Source organism: Heterocephalus glaber, unplaced genomic scaffold (genome assembly GCF_053883595.1).
Source record: "Heterocephalus glaber isolate CG9 unplaced genomic scaffold, H.glaber_assembly_v1.0 deba00001428, whole genome shotgun sequence".
Lineage (NCBI taxonomy): Eukaryota > Metazoa > Chordata > Mammalia > Rodentia > Bathyergidae > Heterocephalus > Heterocephalus glaber.
In genome coordinates this window covers 31871013-31893453 of record NW_028258293.1, presented here as the reverse complement: position 1 = coordinate 31893453, position 22441 = coordinate 31871013, and the positions used below count along the sequence as shown (strand labels likewise).

The 22441-nt window shown below is 38.8% G+C and overlaps 1 protein-coding gene and 1 non-coding gene across 11 annotated transcripts in view; one reads left to right on the top strand and one right to left on the bottom strand.

The window, feature by feature from the left end:
- Nucleotides 1-1509: 1509 nt before the first annotated feature.
- Nucleotides 1510-22441, top strand: part of Gdpd4 (glycerophosphodiester phosphodiesterase domain containing 4) — a 106713-nt gene continuing 85781 nt past the window's right edge. For 2 of the 10 annotated variants that reach the window (XM_021248267.2, XM_021248264.2), the window contains exons 1-3: nucleotides 1519-1659; nucleotides 14285-14478; nucleotides 19358-19461. In XM_021248267.2, the coding sequence (XP_021103926.1) occupies nucleotides 14299-14478; nucleotides 19358-19461 (284 nt within the window). In that variant the 5' untranslated portion in view covers nucleotides 1519-1659; nucleotides 14285-14298. Of the gene's footprint in view, nucleotides 1660-14284; nucleotides 14479-19357; nucleotides 19462-22441 lie in introns of all 10 variants that reach the window. The other 8 variants (XM_021248272.2, XM_021248271.2, XM_087212007.1 and 5 more) reach the window with 7 other exon arrangements.
- LOC147828062 (U6atac minor spliceosomal RNA) lies at nucleotides 4234-4357 on the bottom strand. The gene has a single exon (XR_015451528.1). It is a non-coding gene; the product is annotated as a U6atac minor spliceosomal RNA (small nuclear RNA).

Here is a 22441-nt window from a genome sequence, read left to right as displayed (position 1 = left end):
ATAAATATCTCAAGGCTCAGTCTACATTTCTTCCTTTACACTATCACCACCCTAATTCAAGCTACCAGACTCTTTTCTGTGTAGTGTCATATGCAGACTCCCACTAGTTACTAGGAAGCACACTCTAGGGAATTCAGCTAGGTCAGAAGAGATACAGCCAGAAAATATGCAGTCAGTTAAGGGTTGATAGATCCGTAGCTTCTGGGTATTTATTTAACCAACTAATTAACTGACATGTGGTAAACATTTTAGTAGACATTGTTAATAAAGAGATGAGTTAGATATAGGCTAGCCAACAGTAAGTAGATTACAAAAGCTCAGCAAGACTAAGTAGGTAATTATCAGTGTGCCCAATATATCTGAATCTGCTGGTGAGGAATAGAGGTAGTAATGACAAAAGAAGGATTCCTGAGCCAAGTTTCATGCTAAGAAAAGGAGTTAGCCAGTAATATTTGGGAGTGGGAAGTGGTTAAGCCTTATAGTAGGGACAGCATGAATACAGATACATAAACGTGTAGGGGAGCAGAACTAGAGAGTACAAGAAGTTTGGTTTTGCTGGAGTTTCAATATAAGTGGGCATGTAGGAGAGCAGAGGGCAGATGAAGCTGAAGAAAAAGGCAGGATCCAATTTAAAAAATGTTTACCCTTAGAAATGAATTTTAAGCATAGTCATATTTGCATTTTTAAAAGATCACCAGCTGCTCTTTGAAGGTTTGGGCAGAGGTAAAGTGGAAGTGAGATTCTTTGGGTGTCTGATGCAGTAACTACCTTAACATAGCGGTGCCAAGATGGTTGGTATGCACAGAGATGATTAGCGACCTAGTGGGCACTGAGAAAGAAGAAGAAGAGAGAGAGGAGTCTAGAACGAGATAACACTGATTTCAGATCTTGTCATTTACTGATTTGGAGCTGCAGGAGATAGCACAGATTTGAAAGAAAAGATAATGAATTTAAGTTAAAATTTACTAAATTTAAGGTGTCTACACCTGAATATGCAGATAAAGATGACTAACCTACCATTGGATATAAGGATCTAGAGGTTAAACAAACAAAAGCTAATGCTGACCTAGTGTGGCCTTTCAAATATTTAAAAAGTGTGTTTTTTTTTTTAATTTAAAGCAAGATAAAGCCGGGCATAGGTGCATTCTAGTAATCCCAGCTACTCTGAAGACTGAGACAGGAGGATTGCAAGTTTGAGGCCAGCCTGGGCAACTAAGCAACACCCTGTCTCAAAGTTTAAAATTAAAAGGGTTGGATGTAGGTAGGTGGTCTTTAGGGAAGGAGAAAAGGAAAAGAGAAAAGAAAAGGAAAGAGAGAAGGAAGGAAAGAAGGAAGGAAAGAGAGGAGAAAGGAAGGAGGGAAGGAGAGAGAGGGACAGAAAAGAGGAAGAGGCAGGGAGAGGGAGAGAAAGGAAGGACAAGGTAAAAAAATTATCAACCTTGGTGCTCTGCGTTAAGACCGGTAGGGCTTTCACCTGAGTCTTGCTCTTATAGCAGAGCCTGTAGCCACGCCCCATAGCACCTGGCCACGCCCAGCGCGCGAGACCTTGGAACCGCGTGCTCCAATTCAGCCTCCATGTTGACAGTTGCTGGTCTTCTCAGATGTGAAGTCCAGATTTGCGCTTGAGACTGTAAGTCACTGTTGAGACTGTGAGTCGCTGTAAGTAACAAGTCCAACCCTGTGCTCCCTCTGGAGCATCACTAGAAACGGGAGGTTACATTAGGATTATGAGTCGCAGTTAAACTTGAGGCACGTTTATGCAATTGGCTCTCCTTGAGTGAGCTTTGCTGCCTTTCGTTGCCACTGCCCTGGGAGGGCTCAGCCCCACATCTGCCCCATTTGCCACTATAGGCCTGACAGGGAGGGCAGGCAACAAGCAGCTTGCAGCCCAGGCCTTTTCCAAGGCCCTGCAGTTGTGAAGGGCTCCCTTGTTCCCCTCTCAGAAGGATTATCAGCCTTGTCGCCTGTCAGGTGTTTTATTCAGCTTTTAGTTGTCTTTGGCAGGAGAAATAAGTCTACTTACACTCTCTCAGTCCTGACCTCCACCACCAGGTATTTACTTAACCAGCTGGATTAGTGGCAGCATCCTGTAATGGAATGGGACAGACTTTGGGAGAATAGGTTTTGAAGGGAAACTCTGGTTCAGTTATGTACATATTAATGTTGAGGTGCATGTGAGAAATCCAAGAGGGGGTTTCAGTAGGCTGTTGGATATATGAATGTGAAAATCAGAGAAGAGATCTGGAAGGGAAACAGTTTTATTGATCTGCCTCTTAGGATTGAATTTTTATGAGAACTTGGCTACCCTTGTACATGCATAGACTCAAAGTAGAGGATCTGTAGGTTCATGGAATATGGTTATGGCAGTGATTCTGGTTAAGAAGTTGTCTTTTATTCAGTATCCAATCAGTTCAACTTCCTCCTAGTCTTAGAGCCCTTGCTCAAATCTGCCATTGGACACACCAATGTGTGTGTTTGTGTGTTGGTTTCATTTGTGTGTTCCACTGTGATCATTTTCCTTTGGTCATTGGTTTTTATAAATGTGAAATTTTCTGGCTTTTTGAGGGGTGGTTGTCCTGGGAATTGAACCCAGGTCCTGGTGCATGCTAGGTAAGCACTCTGCCATGGAGCTATCTTTTTCTCATTGGTTTCTGGCTAAATTGCACTTTGTCAGAAAATATATTGTTAAGATGTCAGTTCTTTAAAGTACATTTAAGCCAATTGTATGGCTCAAGATATGAGCACTTTTTTTCTTTTCTTTTTCAGTATTGGGAACTGAACTGCAGCCTTGTTCATGCTAGGCAACCATTGCTATTGAGTTACATCTCCAGCCCATATAATCACTTTTTTTGGTACCAGGGATTGAACTCTGGACCTTGCGCTTGCAAGGCAGCTGCGGTGCCACTGAGCTAAATCACAGCCTAATAACTTTTAATAAATGGTCTTATGACCATTTGAAAAGAATGTATTTTCTGCAGTTGAGTACAGTGTTCTATAAATGTTAATTAAGACTACTTTATTTGTTGTTAAACTCATCTCCTTACAGATTTTTTTGTCCACTTACTCTGTCCTTTATTGAGAGATGTGCTCCACCATCATTGTGGATTTGTCTTTTAGAGACTATGTGATTGAGTACTACAAACTGAAAAAAAATTACATCATTTTTCATCATTAGAGAATGTCCTTCTTCCTCAATGCTTACTTTGTCCACTGGTCACCTGGTAAGGTAGATTGTATCATTTGGCCCTAGTTCTTCATCCTTCTTTTATTTTTTTTTTATTATTATTTTTTGGTTCTGGGGATCGAACTCAGGTCCTTGGGCTTGTGCAGCAGGCGGCGAAACTGCTGAGCTAAATCCCCGGCCCTTTCATCCTTCTTTTAGTTACACCCTTTGTGTTGATACCTTTAGCCATGTAACTTTACTCCTAGAGGTTCCCAGCTCTTATTTTTTACTTTGGGTTCAACAAGTAACAGACATTCCTTGAAGCAGGGATTTGAAATGGGCTTGCACATTGGAATTTGCTTTTTTGGACCACTTCTATCACTAGAATAACACACTTAAGCCAGTTGGTTAAGGACACACATATTTCAGAGTCAGTTTCCCCCAGTCAAGGTAGCTGAGGCCAGCCTACATCAATGGCTACAGAACAGATAGCCACTGAGTTCACATATGTGAGCAGTAAACTATTATTATATGGTACAGTAGTTTAGTTTTTGTCTGTGGTTGGTAAAAACATTATCCTGGTAATAAAAACTGGGTACATATTCAAGAATTACCTTTTACTCCCCTGCCCCCTTGATGGTGCTAGGAATGGAAACTAAGGCCTCACACATGTTAGGCAAGTAGTTTATTACTGAGCCACATTTCTGGCCCTCTTTTTCTCTTCTTTTACAGTAGTTTCAGTCTCAATACACCAAACACTTACAAGGGCATATGGTTGAGTCCTGTTAATTTTAATACAGTTAGACAATTATTTTGCTCTTCTTTAAATTTGAACATTTAGTCTATTTACATTTAAAGCACTTACCGATGTTTTAATAGGTTTAAATCTGGCCATTGTCCCCTCACTGCTTGAGTGAGGAGGCTTTCTCTGTTTCCCTGGTGCATATACCATTTTCACCTTTATCTTGAATTCTTTTGGATTATTCTACTTTCTCTACTAGCTTTATTGAGGCGTAATTGGATATAATAAACTTGACATATTTAAAATGTACCATTAAGATTACTATGGAATAGGGGATGAATTTGATGCCACGAAGTAGGTGGCAATGCCTTAACCATATGCATGTTATCAGTCCCAAGGGCCTCTTCCATCCTTGTCAAGGGAGTGTTAAGCTTCTCTCCTCTCCACAACACGAGGGGATGAATTTGGAAGGACAAGTCTGGGTGCAGAGAGACCTGTTAGGAGGCTATTGAAATACTCAGAGGGAGGACTTGAGCTGGGGAAGTGACCAGGAAGTGAAATTATGAGAATGAGATTATCTCCAAGTGCTCTATGGGATCTATGGATCTGTTATTTCAGAATTTAAGAGGAGAAACTGAGTAAATCAGAAATTGACTATGTTAGGGTGAGTTATGGACACCCCAAAGATGTCTACATCCTAATCTTTAGCATCTATGAATCCAATATTCTCACCCTGTCATGATAAAAAGTATTTTGCAAATGTAATTAAGGTAATGATCTTGAGATGGGGAGGTTATACTATTCAGGTGGGTCCAATGTAATAACATGGATTATTAAAAGAGAGAGAGAAGGGGATCAGAATCAGAGAGATCTGATGATGAAAGCAGAAGTCAGAGAGGGGGGAGAGATAGAGAGATTCAGACATAGAGAGAGAGAGAGAGAGAGAGAGAGAGAGAGAGAGAGAGAGACAGAATGAGAATGCAAGATGCGACAGTGCTGATTTTGTAGAGGAAGGGGCCAACATCCAAGGGATGCAGGGGATCTCTAAGAAACTGGAGGCAAGGTAATGGATTGTCCCTTAGAGCCTTCAGAAGCAGTCCTGTCACCACCTTGATATCTACCCAGTGAAACTCATTTTGAAGTTCTGATCTCTAGAATTGTAAATTAATAACTTTAAAAAAAATTTTATTGGTACAATTTAGGTATACAATATAATGACATTCATCATTGGAAATTTGCACCTTTACATAATCTCTCTTGGTTCTTATTTTTTTCCCCCAATTCCCTTGCTCTCCCTTCAACCCCTCCATCCCTCTGTATTTACAAAGACTTTGTTTCCATTTTTTCATTTTGTCATATTAATCCCATTACCTTCTTTCCTTTCCCCTACCCCCTCCCACTTCCCCTTCCCCTTTGCCCCTTTTCTTCCTATTTCACATTATCTATTATACCTTTTAGTCCTTACTTACACTTTCAGTTTCTCACACTAGAGAAACTATTTGGTATTTACACGTGTGTCCTGTTTATTTCACTGAAGAGTATTGCCTCAATGTGCATCCATTTAGCTATGAAGGTCTCTAGTTTCTCATTTTTTATGGCTGAGTAGTACTCCATTTTGTATAAAACCACATTTTCTTTATCCAGTCTCCAGTTGATGGGCATTTGGGCTGCTTCCAAGTTTTAGCTCTTACAAATTGTGCTGCTATGAAGATGGGTGCACACATATCACTGTGGTATGATTCTTTTAATTCTTTGGGGAAGATTCCCAGCAGGGGAACAGCTAGGTCAAATGGGACTTCCAGTCCTAGTTCTTTGACGTATCTCCATACTGATTTCTCCAGTGGTTGCACCAGTCTACACTCCCACCAGCAGTGGAGCAGGGTTCCTCTTTCCCCACACCCCCGCCAGCATTGGTTATTGGTTGATTTCATGATAGCAGCCATTCTTTCTGGAGTGAGGTGGAATCTCAGTGTTGTTTTCATTTGCATCTCTTAAATAACCAGTGATGTTGAACATTTTTTCATATGTTTGTTTGCTATTTCTACTTCATGATCTGAGAAATGTGTGTTCATTTCAGATGTCCATTTTTGGACTCAGTCTTTAAATTTGAGAGGTCTGTTTTTTTAAGTTCTTTATAGATTCGAGATAGTAGGCCTTTGTCTGAGGAAGAGCAGGTGAAGATTTTTTCCCACATTGTGGGTTGTCTCTTCACACTGCTGGTGGTTTCTCTTGCTGTGCAGAAGCTTTATAATAAGAAAAGATCCCACTTGTTGATTGTTTGTGCTAGTTCACGGGCAACTGAGATTTTTCTTCATAAAATCTTTTCCTACACCAATGTCTTCAAGAGTTCTACCTAACTTCTCTTCCAGCCGATTTAGCTTTTCTATTTTAATATTTAGATCTTTAATCCATTTCAATTTTAGTTTAGTGCATGGCAAGAGATATAGGTCTAGTTTTAATCTTTGGCAAGTTGAAACCCAATTTTTCCAGCACCATTTATTAAAGAGGCTATCTTTCCTCCAGTGAGGGTGTTTGGCTCCTTTATCAAAGATGAGACAGCTGAGTGTGTCTGGTGTTGTTTCTGCATCTTCTAATCTGTTCCACTGGTCCTCAGGTCTGTTTCTTTTCCAGTACCATGCTGTTTTTATCAGAGTAGCTTTGTAGTAATTTAAAGTTGGGGTTGTGATACCCCCTGCCATATCTCTGTTGCCTAAAATTGCTTTTGCTATTCTAGGTCTCTTCTTCTTCCAAATGAATTTTTGGATTGTTTTTCTCAAGGTCTGTGAAGTATGCTGCTGGGATTTCAATTGGGATTGCACTGAATCTATATAGCAGTTTTGGAAGTATGGCCATTTTCACTATGTTGATTTTTCCTACCCAGGAGCAAGGGATGTCTTTCTGTTTTCTGATATCGTCTTCAATCTCTCTTTTCAGAGTGCTATAGTTTTCAGAGAAGAGGTCTTTGATATCTTTCGTTAGGTTGATTTCTAGGTATTTCATTTTTTTGGATGCTATTGAGAAAGGAATTGTTTGCCCTATTTTCTCTCTCAGTGTTCATGTAAAGTCTGTTGTTCATGTAGAGGAAAGCTATTGGTTTTTTTGCGTTAACTTTGTATCCAACTACTTGACTGAATTTGGTTATTAAGTCGAGAAGACTTTTGGTGGAGTTCTTGGGGTCTTCTATATAGAGTATCATGTCATCTGCAAATAATAACAGTTTGACTTCTTCATTTCCTGTCTTTATTCCATTTATTACTTTCTCTTGTCTAATAACTGTGGCTAATGTTTCCAAAACTATATTGAACAGGAGTGGTGATAGTGGACATCCTTGTCTTGTTCCTCATTTTAATGTGAAGGATTTCAGTTTTTGACCATTTAGTATGATATTGGCTGTTGGTTTTTCATAGATGCCTTTTATCAGATTGAGATACAGACCGTCTATTCCAAATTTTTGTAGGGTTTTTATCATAAATGTGCATTGGGTTTTGTCAAATGCTTTTTCTGCTTCTATTGATGTGATCACATGGATTTTGCCCTTGGCTCTATTGTTATAGTGTATTACATTGATTGATTTGCATATGTTGAACCATCCCTTCATCCCTGGCATGAATCTCACTTGATCAGGGTGTATGATCTTCTTGATGGTCTTCTGCGTTCTATTTGCCAGTATCTTATTAAGGATTTTTGCATTTGTGTTCATTAGTGAGATTGGCCTATAGTTCTCCTTTTCGATTGGGTCTTTGTCTGCGTTGGGGATCAAGGTGATGCTTGCTTCCAGGAATGAATTTGGGAGTATTGCTTCCCTTTCAATTTCATTGAAGAGTTTAAACAGTAGTGGCAGTAGTTCCTCTCTGTCTTGTAGAATTTGTCTTGTAGAATTCAGCAGTGAAGCCATCAGGGCCTGGGATTTTCTTAGTTGATAAATTTTAATTACATTTTCAATTTCATTGGTTGATATTGGATTGTTCAGAATTTTTAGGTCTTCTTTGTTCAACTTTGGTAATTCATATGTATCTAGGAATCTGTCCATTTCTTCTGTGTTGTCCATCTTATTGGCATATAGGTTCTGAAAGTAGGTATTGATGATCCTCTGGATTTCTGCTGGGTCTGTTGTAATTTCACCCTTTTCGTTCCTAATTGCATGGATTTGGGCCTTTTCTTTCCTTTTTCTGACAAGGTTGGCTAAGGGTTTGTCAATTTTGTTGATTCTTTTGAAGAACCAACTTTTGGCTTCATTGATTTTTTGTATTGTTCTCTTAGTCTTCATTGCATTGATTTCTCCTCTGATCTTTATAATTTCCTCCCTTGTATGAGCTCTGGGATTGTCCTGTTCTTCTTTTTCTAGAAGCTTGAGGTTCAGCATCAGGTTGTTTAATTGGGCTCGTTCTGTTTTCCTAATACGCATATTCACTGCTATGAATTTCCCTCATAAGACTGCTTTCATTGTGTCCCATAGATTCCGATATGTTGTATTGTCATTGTGATTTAATTGAAGGAACTGTCTGATTTCTTCTTTAATTTCCTCTGTGACCCATTGGTTATTCAAAAGTGTGTTGTTCAATTTCCACGTGTTTATGAAGTTTTTCGAGTTTCTTTTGCTATGGATCTCCAATTTCATTGCACCATGGTCTGATAATCTACAGGGGATAACTTCAATTCCTTTGCACTTACTTAAACATGTTCTATGTGTGAGTATGTGGTCTATTTTGTAGAATGACCCATGTGCAGCTGAGAAGAATGTGTATTCTGATTTTATGGGGTGGAAGACTCTGTAAACGTCTGTTAAGTTCATTTGTTTAAGAGTTCGATTGAGTTCTAGTATTTCATTACTTATTTTTAGTCTAGTTGATCTATCTATTTGTGACAGTGGGGTGTTGAGGTCCCCCACTACAATCGTATTAGTGCATATATGACTTTTCATGTCCGTTAGTATTTGTTTTATATAGTTGGGTGCACTAGTGTTTGGTGCATAGATATTTATGATTGTCATCTCTTCCTCTTGGATTGTTCCCTTTAGAAGGATGTAGTGTCCTTCTTCATCTCTCTTAATCAGTGTTGGTTTGAAATCTACTTGATCTGCCAAGAGGATAGCTACTCCTGCTTTTTTTCGGGTTCCCGTCCCATGGAGTATTGTTTTCCACCCTTTAACTTTCAGTCTATGAGTTTCCTTTTGAATTAAGTGTGTTTCTTGTATACAACATATTGTTGGAGTTTGCTTCTTGACCCATTCTGCCAGTCTATTTCTTTTGATTGGTGAATTGAGACCATTAACATTGATGGTTATAACTGAAACGTATTGACTTGTCATTGCCATGACTTTTTCTTTTTGTTGGATTCTCCCCCTTTACATTTCATTTCTTGTCATGCCAGATGGGTTCATTCTGCTTTGTTTCCTGGGGTTATGATCTTCAGTGTCTGTTCCTAGCATATTGTGTAAAATTCTTTGGAGTGCTGGTTTGGTATTCACGAAGTTCCTAAGGTGCTCTTTGTCATGAAAGTATCTTATTTCTCCATCCATTTTGAAAGATAGTTTTGCAGGGTACATCAGTCTGGGTTGGAGGCTGTTTTCTTTTAGGGCTTGGAATATGTCACTCCAAGCTCTTCTTGCCTTGATGGTTTGCATTGGGAAGTCTGCTGTGATTCTGATGGGCTTTCCTTTGTATGTGATTTGTTTCTTTTCTCTGAGTGCTTGGAGAACTTTGTTCTTCTGTTGAGTTTCTGGAATCTTAACAATTATATGCCTATGTGTAGATTTTTTTTTTTTGATCAAGGCTATTTGGAGTCCTATATGCCTCATTTATCTGTATGTCAAACTCTTTTCCCCTGCTTGGGACATTTTCTGCCATTATTTCTGTGAAGAGATCTTTTATGTCATCTCCACTCTCTCCTGTTTCTTCATTGAGTCCAGTCAGTCATATGTTATTCTTCTTTGCATCATCTAGCAGCTTCTGGATTGATTTCTCATGTTCCTTTATAATTTTGAAGCAATTTTTCTTTTCCTCGTCACTAATTGCAATCTTATCTTCTATATCTGAAAGTTTGTCCTCACATTGGCTTATTCTGCTGTGTAGACTTGCAATGGAGATTTTCATGTCCTGGAAATCTATTTGCATCTGTTTTATGGATTCCATTTGTTTCCTATGTTGGGATTCCATCATGTTCCTGAGCTCCTCTCTAGGTTTATTAATCATGTCTTGCACTAGGGGCACAATTTCTCCTGTTATTTGAGAAATTATTTCTGATTTCATTTTTTCCAGATCCCCTTTTGTTGCCCGTTCAGTGGGTCCAGGTGGTTGAGTATCAGAGTGTTCCATCTCATTTCCCTTTGGGGTTGCTGTAGGTGATCTGGAAGTCTGGTTTTGAGACTTATTTCCGTGTTTTCTCATTTCGACTGTGGGGGGCGGGGGGGGGTGCTGTTGTCACCCACGTGGATCACCACCTGTGAGCTAGGAGAGGTGGGACAGGGGCCGGGAGCAGCAGTACAGATGGCAAACCAAAAGCCCTTTCCTGTGGGCTGGGAACAGCGGGAGGGATGGTGGCCAGGAAGCCCCTTCCTCTGGACCAGGAGCAGTGGGATGGTGGGTCAGAAGCCCTTTCCTCTGGGCCAGGAGCGGCGGGACAGAAGGTGGCCCAAAAGCCCTTTCCTCTGGGCTGGGAGCAGCGGGAGGGATGGTGGCCTGGAACCCCCTTCCTCTGGACCAGGAGCAGTGGGATGGCGGCTCAGAAGCCCCTACCTCTCAGCCGCGAGCAGCGGGACTCAGTACCTTGGTCTGGTGGTCTGGTGTCCTCTGCGTCTTTGTAGTGTGGAACCAGGTGGCTGTACAGAGGAGTGGGGCGTGGGGGGTCCAGTGAATTGTTGCCGGGGTGTGGCTGATTCGGCGTCTTCCCCATGACTGGGGACCTCAGCAGGGCGTGCGCAGACCTGCCTGTCTGCAGCGGGCGGATTTGGTGTCTTCCGTGCAACTCCAATGGTTTTGTAATACTGGAGGAAGGACAGATTCCTTAGTAGCTTGCTATCTCTGTTTCATCTATTATTGTAAGAATGCCCTCCTTACCACCCTCATCAACATAGGATTACTGCTGCCCTGAGTCCTAAGTCACCCATACTGCCTCTCATTGAAGACTTTAAACAGTAGTGGCAATAGTTCTTCTCTAAATGTCTTATAGAATTCAGGAGTGAAGCAATCAGAAACTAGGCTTTTCTTAGTTGGTAAGTGTTTAATTACATTTTCAATTTCATTGATATTGGGTTGTTGAGAATTTTTAGGTCTTCTTCAACTTTGGTAATTCATATTTATCTAGGAATCTAGGATTTTTTTTCCCCTTTCATGAGGATTATATTTTCTTGCCTTTTTTATGGTATGCCTGGTAATTATTTTTTCATATGAAAAGATTTATTTACTTGACAAAAATACAAAGTGATGTTATTAAGAATGGAGAGAGAACCCTAATTAGTGAAGGCTAAAGCTTATACATGTTTAAAAAGCTGTCAAATTTTATTATACGCATCTCAAATGCAGATTAAAATTGCAATGTTTTAATTAATATAATTAGGAACTCCTCTAGAAAACTTTCTTTTTCACCCTATTATCTATTTTTAATTTTGCTCTCTCTATATATTTAATTTTTTCATATAAGAGAAACCATGTGGGCCGGGGATTTAGCTCAGTGGTTTCACCACCTGCTGCACAAGCGCAAGGACCTGAGTTCAATCCCTGGTACCAAAAAAAAAAAAGAAAAAAAGAGAAACCATGTGATTTTGAAGCTATGGCCTCAAGGTCAATCTGTTTTTCTTTGAGTTTATCTTTGTTAATAGCAGAGTAATACTCAATTGTGTATAAGTACTATATTTTCTTTATCCATTCTTTATTGATGGACATATGTAGACTATTTCCAGGATTTAGCTATTATGAATTATGTTGCTGTGAACACGAGTATACATGTATCACTGTAATATGATGACTTTAATTCTTTCAGGAAGATACCTAGAAAGGGAATGGCATTTCTAGTTTAAGTTTTTTGAGGAATCTCCATGTCAATTTCCATAGGGACTGTACTAGTTTATATTCCCACCAACAGTATAGAAGGGTTTCCTTTTCACTGTAACCTCACCAGCATTTATTGATTTCTTGATGATGTTCGGCAGAGTGAGTTTGGGTCAAGTAAAAGTAGGAAAAAAGTACACCCTACAGTGTGAGGGTGAGCCACCATGCAAGAGAGAACACAGTGTCAGAGAGCTCAATGGCAACTGTCCTTTGTGTATCTTCCACTCCTGAGGCTAATGTCAGGTCTAGGCCTACCCAAAACTGCACATGAGAGGTCCATGTGCAGGAACTGTTCTGTGTATGTGTCCTGGGATTTTGTAATGAATACGTCATGCCTACTTCCCCAGCCAGCTTTACCACACCCTAATCTCCTGTCTCACCTGGAGTCCTGACCATGGGTTCAGCTAGCCACTAGCAGTCAGTCCCTCTTTCCAAGTGACTGCCAGGATGCCTGGCTCTCAGGTGAAAGGACTCATGTCCCTTCGTGGTCACCAAAACTTTACAGGCTACTTAGGTTCACATGCTCAGGTTCATCGGCTTGCCACTGACCAAAACAAAGGAGGCCATATATTTAGGTAAAAAGGAGAAAGCTAGCTCTGAGGAGATGGAAGGGCCTATTTGTTTCAAATCACCATGTTGCCTTTTACAGCTGGGCAAGTGCCTTTTATATAGTAAAGGACAGAGGGGAGAGGGAACCCAGAGAGTATTAACTCCACATTTGCTTTATTACTGTTAACTATCTTCAGTTCATTGCCCCCTTTCTTTTTTTTTTTTTATTAAATTCTTTTATTGGTACATTGTAGGTATACAACACAATTACATTTCTCATTGGGAATTGTACCTTTACATGATGCATCTTGGTTCTTATTTTTTCCCCATTCCTAGCCCTCCCTTCACTCCCTCCACCCTTCCCTATTTACAAAGACTTTATTTCCATTTTTTCCATTTCTCATCATTTTTCCTTTCCCTTCTTTCCTTTCCCCTGCCCTTCCCACTACACCTACCCCTTTGGACCTTTTCTTCCTATTTTGCATTATCAATTATTCATTCTAATCATTGGTACATTTTAGGTATACAATATAATGACATTCATCATTGGAAATTTGCACCTTTACATAGTCTCTCTTGGTTCTTATTTTCCAGCCTTGCCCAACCCTCCCTTCAACCCCTCCAGTCCTCTCTATTTACAAAGATTTTGTTCCTATTTTTCCATTTTCTCATATTAATCCCATTCCCTTCTATCCTTTCCCCTAGCCCTCCCACTTCCTTCCCCTTTGCCCCTTTTCTTCCTATTTCACATTACCTGTTATACATTTTAGTCCTTATTTACATTTTCAGTTTCTCACAGGAGAGAAACTATTCAGTATTTATACATGTGTGTCATTGTCCCCTTTCTTTTTTTTTTTTTAATATTAAATTCTTTTATTGGTACATTGTAGGTATACAACACAATTACATTTCTCATTGGGAATTGTGCCTTTACATAATGCATCTTGGTTCTTATTTTTTCCCCATTCCTAGCCCTCCCTTCATGCCCTCCACCCTTCCCTATTTACAAAGACTTTATTTCCAATTTTTCCATTTCTCATCATTTTTCCTTTCCCTTCTTTCCTTTCCCCTGCCCCTCCCACTACCCCTACCCATTTGAATGATTAGAATGAATAATCAATAATGTAAAATAGGAAGAAAAGGTCCATTGTCCCCTTTCTTAAGGAAGGAAACTGGGATCTAGGCTTCCTGGTGTTAGCATCTGGATATTCTGTTCCTTTGTCTGGGCTGAGGAGAGGTGAGGGAAAGCTATTTATGCCCTAGGCCTCAGGAAGCCATTTGTCTCTAAAGGTTAAAAAAAAACAACTAACTTTTAAAGTTCCATTTTGCAGTGCTGGTTACAAGATTAGAAAAGGAATGGTCAGGCACCTACATGTCTAAATCACTAATTAGTTGAGCATTATGTTTTTCATAGATCTCACCTGTACCTCCAACATCTCAGGTTATTTCACGAGCATATTACAGCTTAGAAAGAAAATTTGATGTATTATTGAATTTGATGCTTTTAATATCTATGAATTGGCTAGGATAGGAATACATTTCCATTTTAGAGATGAGAAAACTAAATCTGGAATGGTGCAATGATTGTAAGGGAAAAAAAAACACTCAAGAAGTCAGTACAAAGATAAGGTAGAGCTTTTATTTATTTTTTGCCCTAAATCCAGGGTATTATTGCTTGTAAATGGGTTTTCTTCTTTATCTTCGATAGGATTTTCTGCAGAATGGTGGGGTAGGATATATTAATAGGAGTTATAATAGATCTGATTGTTTTATTTGTCCTTCCAGCATAAAGGTGAATCATGCCTAGGAAGGTTAACAGGATTGAATCCAGAAGAAAGGAGGAAGAAAACCGTAATCCACAGATTGCACACATCTTCAATTACAAGCGCTATATCACCTTCCTTACTGGCTGCTACAGTTGCCATTGGAAATTCAGACGGTGGGAAAAAACTAAACTTGGATCCTGTTGCTGCACTCGGGTACAGAGAGACGGGAAGGAGCTGGATCACATTTCCCAGTTGTGGGGAGCATGGGCTGGCCCCTGGCCATCACAAAGGGCTTATTAGAGTTGTCCAGAACTGAGACTACTCAGGCTCCAATTCTTCCATGAAAATACTATGCCAATTCTGGAGCCAGAGTTAAACTTACTGAAACATGTACTAGCTGTACTCTTTTTCTTTCACTTTTACTACTATTAATATGTTATTTTATGGTGCTGATGATCAAATTCAGGGCCTCATGCATGCCAGCAAAACACTATGTTACTGACCTACATCCCCAATCCCTCACTTTTATTCTTTACTTTTCCATTTCCATACTATCTCTCTTATGTCATTCACTCACTTTTACATTTACTCATCAAGTGGACCTTAAAGAAAACGTGAGGTTTGAGCACGATTAGATATTTTTGGCTAGGGATTACAGGAATGCATGAATCTTTAATTATCTTTTTTCTGTGAGTTCCAAGTGAAAATTTGCTCATGAGAAAAAAACAGCAAGTGGGAAGCAAGTCACTCCTTTATTATTGCTCAAGCTAGTGCTTGATTTTTCCTGATGAGGAGCTCTTGTAAGGCCAAATGGTGGCATGTGTCCTACCTAGCCTTATGGAAGGCCTCTTTCTTTCTCTAAGCCATGTACTAGGATGCTCTGGTGGGCTCTCTGGTGTAAGATATCAACTGATGAGTACACTGGAGGGCCAAAATTTTGTACCTTTTCTAGCCCAACTAGGGTCCAAGAATCAACTAATTGGATCTCTAATTTCTTATCCCTAGCATAGGCAGCATAAGGAAAGAGATCAGAAGTGGGAAGTAATGTGATTTGTATCTCGATGTCTCCCCAAAGCCTCATGTGGTCATATGTAGGACTTTTCAGAGATGGCTAGATCTAAGGTGTGTGATGCTGGGATTAAGAATGTAATGCTGGGCTTGATTCATGGTGTAATGCTAGGACTATGGGTGCCCCACCCTGGATGTGAGTGTTACCTACCAGGTAGCCTGGATAGAACATAAGGGACAGAAAGAGGGCTGCTATTGTTGGTTGCTGCTTCCTTGCTACTTTGCTGCTTTGCTGCCTTCCTGCCTTCTACCTAGCATGAACTGTTTCTCCTCTGCAATGCCCCTCTGCCATACCGCCCTGCCTTGGAGCAAACCTCTACAAATTGTGAGCCAAAATAAACCTTTTCTTTTTTAACTTTGGGTGTTGGGTATTTTGTTTCAGCAACAAGAAAAGTAACAAAAGCAGAAGGCTTTTCTGGAGAAGACAGATATATCCTTCTTTCTCCTGTATCTCTCATGTCTAGGTATTTGGTGTCTACACTAGTCATAGGGGATAATAGAAGTGCTTCAGGCATGGTTCTTGCTCTCATGGAATTCATGTTCTACTGGGAGGGTCAAGTACACACACAATCTCAATGTAGTAAGAGAAGTGCTTTAATTGTATGTACATGCACATAGAGATATATCAAGGAAGGGACTAAAGATTATTAAGGGGAAGGTAATAAAAATTTGATAGGTATATAATTGTAGATGGTAGAAGAAATAGTACTGGAGGAGGAGTCAAAGGGCATGGTGAGTTTGGAGAGTGGTAGGTTTATTTTAGATGAAGCAGAAATGCATGATGAAGTGATGGGAAATGAAGCTAGAGATGGAGATGAGTCAAATGTTACATGGTTTTAAGAACTGACTTCTTCCACACAGAAAATAAAGAATACCTAAAGAGGGTTGGGGATGTAACCCAGTGGTAGAGCATGAACTTAGCATGCATGAGGCCCTGGGTTTGATTGCCAACACCAGAGAAGTGGTACCTGAAGATTTTAACCTGGTGATGTGGGGTCTGAGGTATGTTTTGCAGTGATTATTTGATTGTGTGGAGGATGTATTAGAACATACAGAACAAATGCAGGAAGGCCCCTGCCTCTTTACCTTCAAAGATAAAACAATGGCAGTATTCCAAATAAGTGATGTTGGTGGCCTGAATTGGAGGAATGATTATAAATGTGGAAAAAAATAGATAGATTCAACAGATGTTTATTATTTAGGGGTAAGGTAGAAAATCACATGAAAGGTATAAAGAAGAACATAGAGGGAACAATAAAGGGAGGCTCCACAGGAAAAATAACATTTAAAATAGTATGATATAATGGAAAAATCCCTGAATCATGACCTGGGAGTATGTGTGGACCCTGATTATGACTGTGTGCTTGGGCTGGTTATGTGGTATCTTTGAGCCTCTCTCTATCATGGGGGAATTGAATTAGATAACTCTTAGGGTCCCTAGATAATTTTCAAGTCTCTTTTATGGTTAGGGGAAGGAGTATAGCATAAGCATAAGCACCAATAAGATATTGTGTCCTAGGGGAAGACTACACAGATTCAATTTATTGTTCACTACTGACTTTCTCCAAATTAGAAACCCACCACTGTGGGATCTTGGGCAAATTACTTAACATCTTCAGAGTCCTCATTAAAATAATTGAAATAATAGCAGTAGGATCAACTATGGTTGTTAAGAGAATAGAAAAAGTAATTTGTGGAAAAAATTTTGAATTGTGCTTGGCACACAATTAGTACTCAGTAAATGTTATTATAGTAGCTGTTCTTGGAGTCTCTGACTTGTGGAAGTGACTTATAGAAATGATAGCACAGGGGATTCTGGGTGAAGGGAATAAGATGGGAAAAAGTCCAGAGAAAGAGAAGCACAATGATATGTTTAGGGAGAAATGAATTTCCAGTGTTGACTTTAGGGATATGTAAGGAAATAAATAAGAAGTAGGTTTGGACAGGAATATTTTGGCCAAATTATAAAGCATATATATGCCAAAATAAAATATTTGAACTTTATCCTATAAACAGTTGGGAGCCTTTGGATATTTTCCATCCGGAGTGGTGAAAATGAGAGTAAGAAAATGGAAATGGATTTAACAAAAATGTATTAAACAATATATACTACTCTAACTGAGACAGCATTAGCCCCTGGACCTTGTGAAATGACTTAGGTAATAAACAATAAATGAAGAAAATGCTTTCAGATAGTAATAAGAGCTTTTAAGATAATATAGTAGGAAAATATGTTAGAAACTTGGATAGGAAGAGGACCTCTTTGGAAATGTGTCCTTTGATCTATCTCCTAAATGAAGAGATAGAGCCATCTTATGTATGTCTAGGGGCAAAAGTTTTCCAGGCAGAGGAACTAGTAAGTACAAAGCTCCTGAGGTGAGAACAGATTTGGTTATGTTTTAGAAACAGAAAGGTGGCCAGGGTGGGTGGAGTCCAGAAATAGAGTATAAAATAGGATGGAGGATAAGGTGGGAGGTGGGAAAGGGCTGATGGTGTAGGAGTGTGGGCTGTGGAGGCAGTTTGGGTGACATTTTAACACAATAGGAAGCTCTGGGAGGGTTTTGAGCAGGAGAGTGACATTATCTGATGTATGTTATTAAAATTCCACCAAATTTCATGTAAAGAATATGTATAAGACCTGAGTCATCTGTGCTCTTCACCCTCCTACACTCAGGATGGTAGTTTGCTGCCTGGATACGCATAAGGCCCCTTACAGCTTTTTAGAATGCCCTTTCTATGTTTTCTATTTTATTTTATTTTTATTCTTATGCCTCATAATAAACTCAGAATTTAGACAGACAGGGATTACTTTCTGTTTTCAACATACTCAAATGGTATCCAGGGCTGGGGATTTAGCTCAGTGGTTACGCTGCCTGCCTTGCAAGCACAAAGTTCCGAGTTCGATTCCTGGTACCAAAAAATAAAATAAAATAAATAAAATGGTGTCCTAAGAGGTAGAATTTTTTACTCATGTCATTGAATCTTTTAAGATTATGAATCAGATAGCAACCCAAATCTAATCTTCGCAAGAAGTTGGCAACATGTGGCAGGGCAGCTTTGTGATAATGATTTTCAGTGTTGGGGGTTGCCTTCAAGGCTCAGTTTGAATACCTTCTCCATAAAGAGGTCCTCCATGATGGCTTTGAGCTAAGACAAATCCTGGTTCCAGCCCTTCCCCTGCTGCTTTTTGGCTATATGATCTTGAGCCAAATACTTTATCTTTTAGAGTTTTCTTCTGCAAAATAAGATTAACAATACCTAATTCTTCTCTTCTAACGAGAAATAAATTAAGTGAAAGTAGCTTGTTAAGTCTAACATTGTATTGTCATTAAATAGCTACTTCAAAAAATGTTTTCCCCCTAACTCTGATTACTCCTTGTTCTCCCAAGTGGGTACATAAATGACCAAATGCAATGATAAATGCTGAATGAATTACTTAAGGAATGGATCACGAAAAACATTTGGTGGAGGGAAAGGTGGAGGAATTCAACAGATGATTGTTGAGTGCCACCTACATTCAAGAAACTATGGTAGAGCCAGACATGGTGGCTCATGCCTTGTGAGCCCAGCTACTCAGGAGTATTACAAGTTAGAGGCCAGCCTGGGCAATTTAGTGAGATCCTATCTCAATACTTTAACAAAGGGCTGGGGATATGTGTAGTTCAGTGATAGTGCTTGCCTAGCATGCCCTGGGGTCAAGCCACAGTGCTGCAAGTGGAAGAAAGAAAAAGCAAACAAAAGTGGTGTTAGGTATTGGCCATAGTGAGATGTTAGAAAAGTTTCTTTTCCTTAATGAAGAAACAGCATGACATCAGATACAAACATAAACACATAATTATAGGTCAGTGTAATAAAAGCTGTAAAGGCTAAAAATAGGCATATACAGCATTCAGTAGGGGTAAAAATAAGAGTGATTATTTCACTTATGGCACTGCAAGTATATCGACCTTTGGAAATGTATACAGAAATTACTGAGGTAATATGGATAAAGAGAGCTAAGTTAACAAATTCTTTCTCTTCCCAGAGAGAACAATGCTTTTGTGTGTTCCTGGCAGTTGCATTTGTCTTCTCTGTGATCATGCTCTTCACATGGATAGAAACCTCTAATGAGTACTTCGGCTTTGACTGGTGAGTTTCACTTTTTATACTTTATTATGTAAGGTCTCTTTGGTCTGATGACCACCTGGATTGTACCTTAAGTTGAATAGATCTAGTGGCACAGTAGGGAGGGTGGATGGATACCTTAAGTAAAAACTCTACATCACAAACCCTGTAGAAATGCGGTGTCATGTGATCAAACTTAGTATTTCCATTTATATACAACTACCAGCTTCCATCTTTGAGACTAGTGAGATATTGGAATTTGTGTAGCCAAGTCCCATTATCCATGTTATGTAGAAGAGCCCTGCTATGGGATTATATTCCCAAATAATCAGATGAAAACACAGAAGCTAACAGAAATTAATTATTTCCCTATTTTCTGATAGATACCAGGACTTCTAAATTCTCAAATTTTCAAGTAAATTGTTACAAAGCTTAATTCACATTTTTGAAAAATATAATGATTCAGTGAAGCTATTGGAATTATTCTAAATTTTGTTTTGTAGAGAAAGGATTTTAAAGTTCAAAAATTCAGTATATAACACATCTATCCAAATTTACTTATAAATGTTGGGATTGGCATAAAATGGCTGCCAATAAAATATGTCTTGGCTGTATTAAATATGGCATGATTGCATAACACTGCACAGACTAAACATTTTTTATTATTTCATTTTCTACCTCTCTTCACTTTTTAAAATTGGCTATCCAGATTAATGAGTCTTATTTTGGCAAACTTGTCCATGCACATAGCATATTTTGATCATTTTCACCCCCCCCCCACATACACTGCCCTCCTTGCCTCACCCTCCCTAGTTCCACATTTTCGGGGGGGGGTTCATTGAATATATTTCTTTCATATCCATCCTGCCATTACCCCATCCTTATACTTCGTCCCCCTTATTCCCTTCCTCTTGTTTAATAACAGTCTCCTTTCTACTTTCTTGTAATTTTTTAAGAGTCCACATATTAGGGGAAATGTGTGATATTTGTCTTTCTGAGTCTGGCTTATTTTGCTCAACATATGGTGTAGGTCCATCCATTTTTCTTCAAATGACAGAATTTCATTCTTCCTTATGGCTGAATAATACTCCATTGTGTATATACACCACGTTTTCTTTATCCATTCATCTGTTGATGAGCACCTGCGCTTGTTTCATATCTTGGTTATTGTGAATTGTGCCACAAAAAACATGGTTATGCAGGTATCTCTATAGTATGCTGACTTTAATTGCTTTGGAGTGGTATATTGTTGGATAAAAGGGTAGCTCTATTTTTAGTTTTTGGGGAAACTTTCATACTGATTTCTATAGTGGCTATACTAATTAACATTCCTACCAGCAGTGCAGAAGGGGTCCTTTCCCCGCTGCGTCCTCACCATTATTTATTGTTTTTTGTTTTGATTTTTTGTATCTTGATTATAGGGATTCTGACTGGGCTGAAATGTAATCTCGCTGTAGTTTTGATTTGTATTTCCCTAATGGGAAGATGTTAAATATTTTTAGACGTTAAATATTTTTTTCATATACTCGTTGACCATTTGTACTTTTTCTTTTGAGATATGTCTATTCAATTCAATTTGCCTATTTATTGACTGGACTATTTGAGTTTTTGGTGTTAGGTCTTTAAAATTCATCATGTATTCTAGATATTAATCTTCTGTTATAAGAGTAGCTAGTAAGATTTTCTCCCACTGTGTAAGCAGTGTCTTCTATTTGCTAGCTGTTTTTCTTGCTGTGCAGAAACTTTTTAATATGATGTAGTCCCATTTGTTGATTCTTGCTACTATTTCTTGTACTAGTAGAGTCCTATTTATGAAATCATTGCCAGTGCCTATGGCTTCAAGTGTTTCCCATATGTTTTCTTTTATCAGTTTCAAAGTTTCAGGTCTTATGCATAGGTCTTTGACCCATTTTGAATTGATTTTTGTACAAGTTGAGAGATAGGGATGGAGTTTCAGGCTTCTACAAGTAGATACCCAATTTTCCCAGCATCATTTGTTAAAGAGGCTGTCTTTTCTTTGACATGTATTTCTCCAGAATCAGATGGCTGTGGTTGCATGGGTTTGTTTCAGTGTTCTCTATTCTGTTCCAATTGATCTATGTGTTTATTTTTGTGTACCTGTCATACTGGTTTTATTACTGTGGCTTTGTAGTATTACTACAAAGTATATTGTAGTATTTTATTACTGTGGCTTTGAAATTAGATATTGTGATGCCTCCAGTCTTGGTCTTTTTCCTTAGAATTGCTTTGGGTATTCTGGATCTTTTGTATTTTGAATTCAGGATTGTTTTTTCTAGTTTTGTGAAGAATGTCATTGGCATTATGATGGATGTTTCATTACCTGTATAGATCACTTTTGGTAATATAACCATGTTGAAATGTTAATTCTACTAACCTATGAATATGGAGATCTTTCAATCTTCTAGTATCTTTTCAATTTCTTTTGTTAGTGTTCTGAGTTTTCATTGTAGTGGTCTTCTACTTCCTTGGTTAGATGATCCCTAGGTATTTTTTTCTTTGGTATTTGGGGTTGAACCCAGGACCTTGTGCATGCTAGGCAAGTGCTTTACCACTGAGCTACCCTGAGGTTCTACCCTGAGCTAGGTATTTTTTCTGAAGTTATTGTGAGTAGAATTGTTTTCTAATTTTTTTCTTAGCTAGGCCATTATTGGCATATAATAAAGCTATTAATTTTTTTATGTTGATTTATCTCCTGTTACATTGCTGAATTCATAATCATCTCTAAAAGTCTTTTGGTAGAGCCTGAGGGTCTTCTAAGTACAGGATCATATCATGGAAAGAAAGATAATTTGATTTCTTCCTCTCCTATTTGTATCTCTTACATTATTTCCTCTTGCTTAGTTGTTCTGGCTAAAATTTGAAGAACTAGATTGAGTAAGAGTGGTGAGAGTGGAATCCTTGTCTTGTTCCTGATTTTCCCTTCTTTTTAGTTGGAAAGTTTACCCACATTTACTATCCTAGTCACTCTCATTATCTTTTTATA